Here is a 12,677-nt window from a genome sequence, read left to right as displayed (position 1 = left end):
AGAAAAAGATGGAGAAGAGAAATAGTTCACAGAGAGAGAGAGAGAGAGGAGAGCGACACGTGTAAAATTTCCAGTCAAATTAAATTTTCGTGGTCAAACATTAATCTAGATTAACAACGGGATAAAGTTGCATCATTTTTAAAAAATTTAAAGTAACGTTGCTTTAAAAAATTTTGAATACCAGGCACTTCTGGCATAAAAGTTTCATGGCATTTTTGTCATTCAACTCTATTTTTTTTATCCATTTATTCTTTTTATCGATAGTTCTTTGAATTGATGAATTTAAAATATAACGTTTATATTTGTTAAATGTATATTTAAAGTTTTCATATTAGATATCACAAACAATTTTTTCTCCATGTGATCTTTTTACTATGTTATTTATTGTAATGATTTAAAAAAAGATAAATTTTTCCTTTGAAAATTTTATTCAAATCAAATCAATGCACAAATTGCCTGAGCAAGCAAGCTTCTAATCTACCAACCAATAATTACAAGCAATGATCTTAAAAATCAAATCGGATCGGACGGTCAAATTGATTTGACTGTCGACTGGTTCAAATTTTGGCTCAATTAACATGTAAAAAAATTATTTTAGGGTTTGAGTTGGGTTTGACCATTTTGGATCGATAGTCAAACTGAAAACCAGAATCAAGCTGGAAACCATATTCAATTTTCAAAAATAGATTGTTCAAAACAAATATTTTTTATTTTTGTCAAATTTTCTTAACAAAATGACTAATTTTTTTAATCATTTGTGACTTGTTAAGTTATAATAAACTTAAAATATTTAATTTTATTTTTAAATTAAGTAGTAATTTTTTATTTATTTCTTATATTTAGATTACTAAATACATATATAATTTTTTAATTTAATTATTATATCACTTAGTTAACCATTGGTCCAACCGATTGAACCATGTAAACTATAAATCGTTAACCTTCTCGATTCAATATCTAATTCAATTCTAAAAATATTAGTTACAACTTACAAGTGAGCGAGCATTCCTTGATTGCTTGCATGAAAGATTTTTTTATATATTATTTATTTCATAAATTTTATTATTAGTATCATTAACCTGATTTTAAATTTGAAGTCCATAATTCTAATTTGTTATTCCCTCTAATTTTATTCATAGAGTAGAAAGAGAAGAAACTTTTTATTTTATTTATAAATCACTTCATCCAAATTTTCATTACAAATGTTTCTTTTTACTTTTCATTAAATGTTAAAAATAGAAAATAAATTGTTGTGTATATATATATATATATATATAAAACAAAGATAAAGTTAATAATTTAATAAATTTTTAAACATAGTTAATAAATTTTAATTTTTTTTAATTTCAATAAAATATGTTAAAAATAATTTATGAATAAAACAAGAATATCACGTTTAATCTCATCTCGAATAGATGTACCCATTTGGCAAATTTTGGGAAAAGTTAAGATGCTCAGGAATGCGCATCCCATTCCGAGTTTTCAGTAAATTTTATTTTCGATAGCTTAACTTGGCAAAATTTCCATTATATCATTTACTAGCCTGTTTTCCCCCCTCATCGGGTCCCTACACTTACAAACACTACCAAAAAAAAAAAACATAGATTTATAAATAATGAACAATATAATTCACACCAGATTCCACATGAAGCATGAGACAACAGTTCAGTTGCATTTAAATTATCAAATATCATATATTTAGTGATTAGTACTTTCATTTGCGTTGGCATCTCTTCCTTTGTGCGACTAATGCAAGGCCTCCCAGGGCCTTCATGGCTGCTTCGCCTACAGGACAGGACAGGCTTTATGGAGAGTCAAACTAATTAGTAGGAACCAACCAATAAAAAAGCCCCAATGTGAAACACAAACCCAATCCTGTGCAATTGAAACAATGTGGAGAACACTGACCGTCCTTAAAGCCACCTGCAAACGTGTCTTCCTGTAAGGGCTACAAGTGTACCTGGCAAACACAATAATTATGGTAATTTTAAACTTATTTTATTAGTAGTATGCTTAATTCCCCACTAATGTGTTTCTTCACAGGGTAAGAGCTCACTTCAGAATCCCATCGTCATCCTCCCATAACTAGACTCCACTAAGAAATAAAAGGTGGTGAAGAATGTCATGATCAAAATTTTGACTCATCCTCTTGGGACAACGAATTACACATGCAACTCGCAATTAGTCGTTCAACACAAGAGAGAGGTAGGAATTTATAAGTTATGGAGCTCTACCCATCATTTAGCCAAGTCTTACTAACTTAAATCTCTCGTAAATCAGCATTGCCCTGTCAGTTCAACGCTGATCTGGGAGATCATACGGCTTACTCAGTTACTCGTCCGTCCTCTGCCTCTTGGAGGCTGGAGCACTCTCTTCACTGCTTTGTAGCTTAGGGTTATCAGAAGCTTGTTTTTCAGGTCCATCATCCTTCATACCCACTTCCAGAGAGCTTTCCCCAACTGCAGCAGTGCCATTAGCCTGATCACGGCCTGACTTGCAATGGTCCTCCACTTCACCTTCGGCAGGACAATCTTTGACAGCATCTGAAGACTCTCCAGATGGATTCTCCGCGGGAGCTGCTGATGATGACTTCTTGTCAGCGCCAGATTTGCATTGCTTCTCAAACATCATCTGAAGGTACCTTCCTTGTTCTTCTATTCGAAGTTGTAGGTTTCGTTGAATCTGACACAGAAAAGGACAGCAAGAGGAATAACTTCATCAGACTATGAAACAAAATACATGATCACCTTAGGAGAAAGAGACAATAAAGCAATTAGATACCTCGATCGCTACATATTGGTGCATGTTTAACGGGGGAAAAATAAAGGGGAAGAAGAAACCCTAAGCCTATTTTCCGTGGACATAACTATATGCTGGACATTATTACAGAAATTAATTCTGGTGACAGCAGAAACAAAACTTCTCATCAATACTCAACAGAACCAAAACTACCTTTAGTTAATTTTCCTAAGCATATAAACGTAGTCACCGTATGACCATGCCACAAGATTCCAAGAAGAATAGTTCATACCTCAAGTTGTTCATGCAACCGCTTCTGAACCTCCATCTGCAGTCGCAGCGCTTCAGTGATCTCAATACCACTGTCAACGGCGCAGCAATGAAGTCAGCATATGAATACAATTACCATATATTATGTCAGAGCGTGTCTCGGCCCATGAAATATGACCGCTAGTTTTGACATAGATTGCCGTTAGAACCGTTAGAACAATTAAATCATCGGCCCTCTTATTATTGCCTTAATCCAGTCTTGTGGCAGAATTTATGTCCTTGAAAAGTCCCTTCTTGATTATACTAATCCAGTCTTGTGGCAGAATGTAGTTGATAGTTGAACTCACACAGTCTGTTTCTTTCTTTTCTTTTCTTTTTCTTTTTAATCTTTAGGCCTAGAGTTCATTCCTGAACCTTCCCCTAACTACCAGGTTTACCTGTTTTCTTCTGAAATCTATCGTCAAATATATCTATAATTACTGCCATAGACCGTAGAAGAAACAGACCACATGCTAAGATTGCATAGAACTTACATGCCTATTCCGTGAGGTATTATTATCAGTCTCCAGAGTATAATTACTATTTACTAATTAACATAATTGAACATGCAGATTTTCCCTCCAAATACATCAAACTAGAAACCAACATTACTGATACATGGCATCCACATTTCATATTTGGGTAAGTTACACTCCCCTCCCTTGAGAGATGGTAAAATCAATAATTATACAATTATCTCCTCTATTATGTAAATATAAACAAACCTCCCTCAAAACCAGAAGATGCCCAAAATACCCTCATGATCATAGTGGCTTCTCTTTTAAATAAGTAGCTTGCTACAAAATGTATTTCTCAAACATTTATCATTTATTTTGTACTGAAAATCATAAATTTATTCTTTTTTCAATTTGAAAAAGTGACTTCTTATGCTGTCCAAATACATTTTTAATACTTGTTCTTTACAAGGGCATTTTGCTCAAAACAGGTATAATTATAACTTAGCTTTTGTTGGAAGGGGAGTTATTGTAGCACACTTTTTTAATATCTGAGGAGGGGAGTATAATTTGGACTTCCCCAGGAGAGAGGGAACAGTAGTTCATCCATCAAAATTTCAATATAGCTATAGGTTAATTTGGTAATTGGCAGCTAACTACCTTACGGCAAGATATTTCGACACAGATATTACACTGTAATACACATTCAATACTAGCCAATCACCATTCCCAAGAGTTAAACCTTCTGATCTGTAATTTCACATTAGAAAGCAGGCCACGTTGACAGTAACACTACACAACAAAAGTCACCTGAAGTAGTCTACTTACGTTTTCAAGTCTAGAGGAGGCATATCTTCAATGGAAGTCAGTCGTTTCTCCGAGGATCCTGCCAACAACATTTATTAGCCGACAACAGATTGGAGCATGACTCTTATTTAAAGGAACAGACTTAAAATACACTACTTCAGACATCATATGCATGGCATTTGGTCAGTAAAAGATTTTATAATCATCCCAAATGGGCGCTTCTAAGCTCTTGATCAACAACCTATTTTAGGAGACAGAAATAATAATGGGGCTGGGGGAGAAGCTAGTTGATTTGCATTTATATTTGTCGTCATATCATATAATGGATCCAAAGAAGCAGATACAGGAATTTTATTGTTGTACCCATATAGAACACATCTCCTTATCAGGTACGCGTGAATACAGATAAAATTGAAGATATTGATATGTTGAATAATGAATACATATTAACATGTACCTGACATAGGCAACATAAGAAAGGCAACATTCTTACCACATTATGTTAGAAAAGCATTTTTATGTCAATCTCAGTTATATTCAAAAAGCACACAACAACAACAATAGGCCTTGTCCCATTAGGTAGGGTTGATTATATGGATATGTTCAAAAAGCATGTTTTACAAAATTGATCTATTTGGCGTGATTCTTAAATCCAATTATGGATTACACAAAACTTTCATCGCTTACAAAAATTGTTGGATAGTGCAAGATTGGCATAGAACTACATCAATGTCAATGGGTACTAGTACCTGCATCGGTACAAATACTACAATTCATATCTTATTTACCTTCAGATGGTTCCGGTCTATATCTAGCAGTCCTGTATTTCTGCATTTCATGGAGCAATAGCGGTTTCGGTAAAGAAAAATGGCAGCAAGCAAATCTAGACTTTTAGTGTCAGTGCACAAACCTGCAAGTGACTTTTAACATGATATATTGTCAGCCCTTCAACATTCATGAGCTTCAGCACGCCCTTAGGGGTAGCTCCTGTAAAATGAAAAACAGTTAAAGAGCAAAAGGAAAAAAAAAATGAGGCAAAGGTTTCATAAACAAGAGCTGAGGACTGTGCAGAAAGTGAGAAAGAAAAATGAACATACTTTCACTGCCACCAAGTTTGTTGACAGCCTCCACAAAGGCCTCATGAAGCTCTGGTGTCCAACGCATCCGTGGCTTGGCAGGAGCAGAACTTGCTGAGGAAGTTGGGAGGGCACCAACACAATTGTCTCCAGATGAAGCAGGAAGTTGCTGCTGACCTATGGACTGGTTTCCTGGAATATGTGAAGATGGTTTTGAAACATGGCACGCCACCTAAGGCAACAAAATGAGATCCAATAACATTTTGCTTCAAGAAATTACTGATCAGAATAATTTGCATGCTAATAATATAGAATTGAGTCACCAGAAACTTAACCTTTGGCTCCAGGTCTTGAATGTTGTCAGTAAGAAGCTCATTCCAATTCGAAGTCAAAGGGTCATCCATAAGCTGGTCAGCCCACTCTTGCCATTCATTCTGCTTACAGTACTCCTCGGATGCCATCACAGTGCAGGCACTATTTTCTGCTTGACTATTCTCGGTGGTAGTATGTACAGGGAAATCAAGAAAGTTGGGCAAGGTTTCTACATTCCAGGAAGCACTGTTTTCTTTGAAATAATTATTTGGCGTAGAAGAAAGAAGCGGTCCACTATTTGAAGAATAAGAAAATGGCAATGAAGAGATGTTACTGGATGACTGTGAAATGAAATGAGCACTTGTTGAGTGTTTTTCCTGAGGCGAAAGAGATGAGTGATGAAGATCAGTTGAATATCCAGGTGAAGATGAAAAAATGTGCCCAACTGCTCCGCTGGAATTTAAATGACTCGGCTGACCTATAGGCCCAGTCATAAACTCTTTTGCCATGACAGCCGGCTGAGAATCGGAAAATTTGGCAAATGCCTCTCCTATCGGGGTTGAAAGGACTGACAAGGATGACGGCAAAGCTCCAGAAATGCCTATGTTATTGAGCTGCTTAGTGCCTGATCTTTCAATGGAGGAAGTAGAGCGTGCTGCCATTATTTCCCTCCAGTTTTAGTTGAAAAACAACACATTAGTGATTCAGTCAACCAATAATGCCTAGAATTTGCATTTTTCCTTCAATTGGTAATGCTGACCAGCAACAATACGACACAAATTGCTTGCTCTTGAAGCCCCAGCCAGCGTGTCATCGATCTTCAATCTACACAACTGTGAACAGATAAAGTACTCGTGGTCTTTACCAAACAAGTTATCCAACAGAAAGCTAGTGACTTTCAAGAATAATGCCTTTGAAGATTAGAAAACCTCATCATGAGAATGAGTCAAATATAAAGAGCATAAATTTCATAATCAAGCCCGGAAAGAAGTTTAAGCTTTGCTTCAATTTCAATGTTATAATTTACCACTAATTCAACACACAAGGGTACTGAGAAAATACAAATGATTTAGGAAACCATTTGGTGTACACTTTGTAATCCTCATTTCACCAAAAGACTCAAAGCCTCGACCATTGAAAAAAGAAAAGGTTTATTGCCTCGCCTCCCTCTATCAGAAAAGCAAGGGATCATTCGAACATATAAAAAGTCATGCTTAAATTGATGATCATATATTTGCTGTTCATTAATAGCCATCAGTGATAGTCGGAAAGCAAAAGCCATGTATGAGGCATGCAAACTAAAACTGGTAATGACGTGCATGCATAAAAATAAATAAAATTGAAAACAAACTTCCAGCCAACAAACGATATCAGAAACAAGTAAGCAAGATATAACACCGAAGAGAAGTAACCGAATGTGATATGGACGCAATTAAGACTAAAAACACAAAATTGAAGCAAAAAATCCTCAGGGGTGTTTCTCAACAACAGACGAGGCATCCTCAAATTCCCAGGAGGGAAAGCTGTGCTATCCGGCAAACTAAGAAAACGGTGTATCATGTTCTTACCCCGAAAGCCCGCGGTGCCCTAAGAAAAATGGAACTGAAAGGCTGAGAATCTACTCAAAAGCAGGAATTTGGGCGGAGAACGATGGAGGCAATTCCTAAAGACGCAGGCGAGTGTTTGTAAATTCGGTCACCGGCAAGGCAAGGCATGGAAGGGGACAACGGTGAAGAGCGCGCTTAACCCTGCTGGGCCTATGGGTAGTGCCTTATGATAATGAGGAATAGTTGCTACGACACACACACCAGTTGGGCGCGTGGATGATTCTGGCGGTCCGGTTACGTGGAGGCGGATTGGCGCACCCCCATCCCGCATATGAGCAGAAAAATCTGTGATTGGTGGACTGGAAAATGAATCCAACAGTGCAGAGGTGATGTTAGGCTCCCACCATATGATTAAAGAAATGTTCCTTCGTTTCCCAAAACGCTAAATAAATCCTTCTTATGCCTCCTTCCCATGTGTAGCTTTCACGAACGCTAACTCCGTCCATCAATTTTTTAATACCAGAATCCAAAAGGAGTTATAGGAAGTGACCGAAATAGAATTTATGAAAATATATATCAGTAAAGAGGTTGGATGATAGCAAATCCGACCTTAGCTCAGTTGGTAGAGCGGAGGACTGTAGTGGGCACACCTGCAGACGATCCTTAGGTCGCTGGTTCGAATCCGGCAGGTCGGATTTTTTACCCCCTCGCACCCCCTTTCACGATTAAATTTTAATAAACCTAAACTTAGAAGAAGAGAAAATATCAAAATTCTGGCTCGATTCTGGATTCTACAATCCAAAAATACAATTCAAGTTGAGAGGATCAAGTGAACTTCTATAAATTTCTTTAATTCTTTAATCCAAGGAAATTCTCGTGAGATTCGAAATATCTTCCAATCCATAATATAATGCACATGTCAACTTCGATTCTACAAGCTTGCTTTAAAAAATGTAAATGAAGGTTGAGTGAATTTTCGCGAGAAGCTTTTTTCAATTCAGGAAAATTCTCCCGTGAAATTTCGAGAGATCGGCACAAGTATAATACAGATAAATGACTAATTTTTTAATCCCCGTAAAATGCACATGAATTTCGCGACTGTTTGCTCGCTGTATGATAGGTGAATTTATTTTCTAATTTTTATTTTGTCATGCAAGATGGCTTTATTTACTTGATACACGTACGGTTTACTAAAATGGACAAATTTGTCAGGGCAAATGAAAAATAAAAAACTAGACCGGCGCATCATTGGATTCCTACATTAATTGTCAATACTGACCCTTTCTCAAATTTGTTATTTTAATTGAGGTTAGAATATGAGATCAGGCTATCAGCATATGCATCGATCGTAAATTGGCTAGGAAATACACGGTACAGGACATATGAAAGAAAGCAATGATGTGGAGCCTAATATTCAAAAGAGAGCCAGAAAGGTTGAGGAGATTTAGCGGAAGAGAGGCGTGTGTGGTACGTAATATAATTAACTAGTGAGAAAGGAAGGGGCGGAAGTAGAAAAGGAGAAAGTGTGGGGGGGGGGGGGGAGTAATATAATATAATATCAATTAAGATAAATAGTAAATGGAATTGGGGAGCTTGAAAGTGGAGTGAGCAGAAGGGCGGCCATGAAAACTGCTCCACTGATCTCCCACGATGCCCCAAATGCGATACCCTTCTTCTTCCACCAACCGTTGCCTCACCCTTGACTTGTACTTCCCCACTTCCATTATTTCCTCCTCAAGCCCCCTGCATCCACCCACCACATTCATTTTCTTTTATTTATTTATTCTCTGTCACTGTACGTACTTCTCATGCATTTCATTAATTAACCAAATGCCCCACAAAGGTATGAATTGAAGTACATACCTTAGGATGAGACGTGTCCATCCATGAAAACCAACCTTGATAAGGTTGTCCACAGTGGCCGGTCGAAGTGTCTCCTTCCTTGAAGAAACCAGAAATATTTGGACGCCTCTGTTCCTTATTTCATGGAACAGCCCTACTGTCTCCTCTATTGCCGGTGCCTTGCTTTCCTTCATCCAAGCTTCCATTCTGCTCCAGTTCATCTTTTCCCCCCTGCAACCACAACCTTCATCATAACACTTTCCTGTGATCACAACTTTGATATCTATATTTATTGAAATATGGATCCATAATTCAGGGTTGGGGCTCACAGAACTTGGGGGAGAAGTTTTAATTATGGTTTCAAAAATTATGTAGCTACCCATATTTCAATCACGAAATATGAAACTGGCTACTGATTGTGCGCGCCCGCAACCAGAGAATTCTTCTCTGCTATTCTCCCTTTTTTTAAGAAAATATTGTGTATTTAATTTCTGTGAGAACTTCAAGCGAGGTCTGTAATCGTAACCCAGTCCGTGCGTGTGGTTCAAGAGAAGCCATATTCGTCATCGACGTATGTTTTCTGACTCTAAAACCTTACAATATTATTATGTTATTCTTTTCAGATATACGCATGTGGAAACCCTAATTTGGTCGGCCTTCGGTATCTAGACGGGATTCTGGAATAAGTAGTCAAAATATATGATGGACAGCACAAGTCTAGTGGGGCTTAATTTAAAAAGGTTGATTTAGTGGGGGAATAAAATTACAAAAAGCATTGCAGATTGTGCAAAGAAGCAAAAGCTCAGACGAATTTAGATTCAGTATTGATATTTATACAGACATTAAATATATAGCATCTAAATCCAAATCAATGATTATGAATTCATACCTCACTTTAATTAATAATAAGTAATTTTATCTAAACGATTAATCTGAATTTCAACGATTCAGATGTCATAAACACTCAATGCATGTACAAAATATAGCCACCGAATTCAAATTTTGTTATTGTCAAGTCATGATGGAGGTAATAAAAACAAAACACAAAAGGGAAGGATATAATATAAATAACGAAGTAAGAAAAACAAACCCAAAACCGTGGATCTTAAAATAAGGGACAGTGGACAAGAGAGTGTCGTCAATATCAAAGATCCAGGCATCTCTGGCGTCGCCTTTGATGGAGCAGCATGAACTCAGGTACAGCCTCACTTGTTCCACTGCTGTTTCACAGTCGGACTTGTACTGAGAAGAGGTCATGTACTTGTTCACATGAGCCACGCACTCTTGAGGTACCACGCTGAAGCCTTTTATGTTGTTCACTTCAACGTTCATCCTCCAGCTCTCGCAGTACCTCTTGAGGGTCGAGGACGATCCTGAGGATCCTCTTCTTCCCCACTTCACAATGTCCCAATTTTCTCCGCTCACTGTGCTGCTCCAGTACACCATCAGGGACCATAGTACAGCTGCCAGAAAATTGGCCATTATTTGATCTATCACTTGCGAGTTGCGATCACGAGGTTGAGTTCATGAGATGAGCAAAGTCTATATGGTTTTGCGGTTTTGAAGATTCATCATTATGAGTTGAAGGACAGCACTTTTTTATGACAGCTCAGGGGGACCCTCGTTTGTATGAATGTGAATTGGCATGCATAAATTATGTTGGATATTTTAAATATTTTAATATATTTCACAAGGAATTTTTATTTTGATTAATAATATTAATTATTAGTTAATTTTTTTATACTATAAGGCTATGGTAAAATAACGTACAAAATGATCAAAATCAGATCATGTCAGAAGTTAAAATGTTTTTACAATTTATGGGAATGTCATCAAATAAAATAGTATTAAAATTGTCGCTTGAGGCTTTGTGAGTTGAAGATCAACACAGCGATTTGTTTTTCTGTAAACATGTTTCAGAATAACCTTTCAGTTCCTCATGAATGAGATTTTTAATGCTTTTAATGATTGCTGAAAGTATATGACTTTAGACTAAGTAAATGAAGAATATGGACTCCATTAAATCAATATAAACATTAATTTTAGGAATCTTAACATTTCCAAAAATGTTTAGCCCTTAAAATTTTTAAGTAACAGCTGTAATGTATTGGTAATCAAGGTTTTTAGTGAATCATTTGTAATGTATAATTTAAATGTTATTATTCTTTAAATTTTTTTTAATTGTATTAAGGCATCATTAATCAGTGATCATTGCTCAATGTTCATAATAAGCTTTTGCCTATAAAAGATAGTGTTTTTAAGCACAATTCAAAATAATTTTTTATAGAATATGCCAACAAATTATGTGTGTGTATAGTAAATGGATCAAGTGCAACTATTACAAGCCAGCACTGTGTAATTAGATCGCGTGAAGAAGCACTTATTTTCCACTGCTACCCTCTACTCTCTTCTTTGTACTCTTATGTCAAAGAAATTTGTATGCACTCTCGGGAATACTGCAACAACCATGAAGTTGTCTTTGGTATATGTGGGGAAAATAAAGAAAACGCTCGTCCATTGGAGAAAAAAAAAAAAAAAAAAATCCAGAGAATTAATGCAACATGTGATAGCGATCGTGTAATTTTCTTTCTCAATATGTTCGGAATATATAGGCAAAAACAATGGGCACGCACTTGAGTAATATAATGATAATCACCTAGAGGCGGTGGTGGTGGATATGGGCATCAACTATCGAGCTGCGCAGGCAATCCCAAAGGAGGCTATAGCTATATTCAATTATAAAACTCATTTTAAAACTTCTAATAACGAAGATGAACAAATTTTGTGTCATCATGTTACGTGCACTTGATGCATTTCTAATTCAAGTTTATATGCGATATCAAACGAAAATATGTGTATGTGTATTGGGAAATCTTGCCGGCCACAAGCAAGGAGATTTATGTAATTTAGTAAATAGTAAGCATTTAAAGACTTTAAACAGTTGTGGATGAACATGAATAAATTACAGCTGTGCAGAAGGAGTTGATCCGACAAGATATCATTGTACTGTAAACATCATTTAGGTTAATGGAATTTCGTCATATTGTAATTTAAGCCCGTAATCAGTGCCACATGACACGCATCTCTTCTTTTCTTGCAAAGATTGCCTCCTAAAATCATTGCCAATTCCCACTTCAATTCAGGCGACTCCCATCATCATTACTCCCTCCATTTATAATTATAATACATTTTTGAATGAATTACTTTTAAAATTATCTAAACTTATAAAAATATTTATAAATTAATCACCATTGACAACTAGATTTGATAACACAGTTTATGAGTTATAAATCAAACTTTTACTCACTAGATCAACCTTTATTGATATATGTTATTTTAAATTTTAAAATTAAGAAGGTTATACTATTCTTCAATTTTATTTTGTCATTAATTGTGTGAAAGCATTAAATATTAAAATTACTGTTTCTATATCTAAAAATTCGTTCAATTCTAAAACCATAAATCGGATCCCTTAACTTAGTCTATGTCTGGTCCCTTCGCCAGCCTACCTAAAAAAGAGTCCTGTGAACTAATTAATTTCCCACTTTGATTTTCTTAAAGAACGAAAATAATGCAAGGGAAGTAACTAT

General features: G+C 36.0%; 2 protein-coding genes and 1 non-coding gene across 3 annotated transcripts; 1 reads left to right on the top strand and 2 right to left on the bottom strand.

Moving 5' to 3' along the window:
* Positions 1-1,589: 1,589 nt before the first annotated feature.
* Positions 1,590-7,738, bottom strand: LOC129305943 (protein PHOSPHATE STARVATION RESPONSE 1-like). The gene is made up of 8 exons (XM_054946180.1): positions 7,267-7,738; positions 5,722-6,531; positions 5,408-5,618; positions 5,221-5,297; positions 5,099-5,138; positions 4,332-4,389; positions 3,032-3,101; positions 1,590-2,682 (listed from the first exon to the last, which is right to left on the bottom strand). The coding sequence occupies exons 2-8, from the start codon at positions 6,358-6,360 to the stop codon at positions 2,332-2,334; spliced, it is 1,446 nt and encodes a 481-aa protein (XP_054802155.1). The 5' UTR covers positions 6,361-6,531; positions 7,267-7,738; the 3' UTR covers positions 1,590-2,331.
* Positions 7,739-7,849: 111 nt separating this feature from the next.
* On the top strand, positions 7,850-7,940 carry TRNAY-GUA (transfer RNA tyrosine (anticodon GUA)). The gene is given in 2 exon segments: positions 7,850-7,886; positions 7,905-7,940. It is a non-coding gene; the product is annotated as a tRNA-Tyr (tRNA).
* A 530-nt stretch (positions 7,941-8,470) lies between these two features.
* Positions 8,471-10,639, bottom strand: LOC129307032 (acid phosphatase 1-like). Its single transcript, XM_054947886.1, has 3 exons — positions 10,178-10,639; positions 9,109-9,318; positions 8,471-8,988 (listed from the first exon to the last, which is right to left on the bottom strand). Exons 1-3 carry the CDS (start codon positions 10,567-10,569, stop codon positions 8,808-8,810), a joined length of 783 nt encoding a protein of 260 aa, XP_054803861.1. The 5' UTR covers positions 10,570-10,639; the 3' UTR covers positions 8,471-8,807.
* Positions 10,640-12,677: the final 2,038 nt, after the last annotated feature.

This window comes from Prosopis cineraria, unplaced genomic scaffold (assembly GCF_029017545.1).
Source record: "Prosopis cineraria cultivar Desert tree isolate PC_DT_omini unplaced genomic scaffold, ASM2901754v1 PC3, whole genome shotgun sequence".
In the NCBI taxonomy this organism is placed as follows: Eukaryota; Viridiplantae; Streptophyta; class Magnoliopsida; order Fabales; family Fabaceae; genus Prosopis; species Prosopis cineraria.
This window is presented reverse-complemented; position numbering and strand designations above follow the sequence as displayed.

Excerpts from the sequence above, each read along its gene's own strand:
- LOC129305943 (XM_054946180.1), bottom strand. The coding sequence starts at position 6,360 with ATGGCAGCACGCTCTACTTCCTCCATTGAAAGATCAGGCACTAAGCAG. Across the intron at positions 4,390-5,098 it reads TAGACCGGAACCATCTGAAG|GATCCTCGGAGAAACGACTG; the intron begins GTAAATAAGATA and ends TGTTGTTGGCAG. Across the intron at positions 3,102-4,331 it reads CCTCCTCTAGACTTGAAAAC|TGGTATTGAGATCACTGAAG; the intron begins GTAAGTAGACTA and ends CGCCGTTGACAG.
- LOC129307032 (XM_054947886.1), bottom strand. The coding sequence starts at position 10,569 with ATGGCCAATTTTCTGGCAGCTGTACTATGGTCCCTGATGGTGTACTGG. Across the intron at positions 9,319-10,177 it reads TTTAAGATCCACGGTTTTGG|GGGGGAAAAGATGAACTGGA; the intron begins GTTTGTTTTTCT and ends TTGTGGTTGCAG. Across the intron at positions 8,989-9,108 it reads TGGACACGTCTCATCCTAAG|GGGGCTTGAGGAGGAAATAA; the intron begins GTATGTACTTCA and ends GGGTGGATGCAG.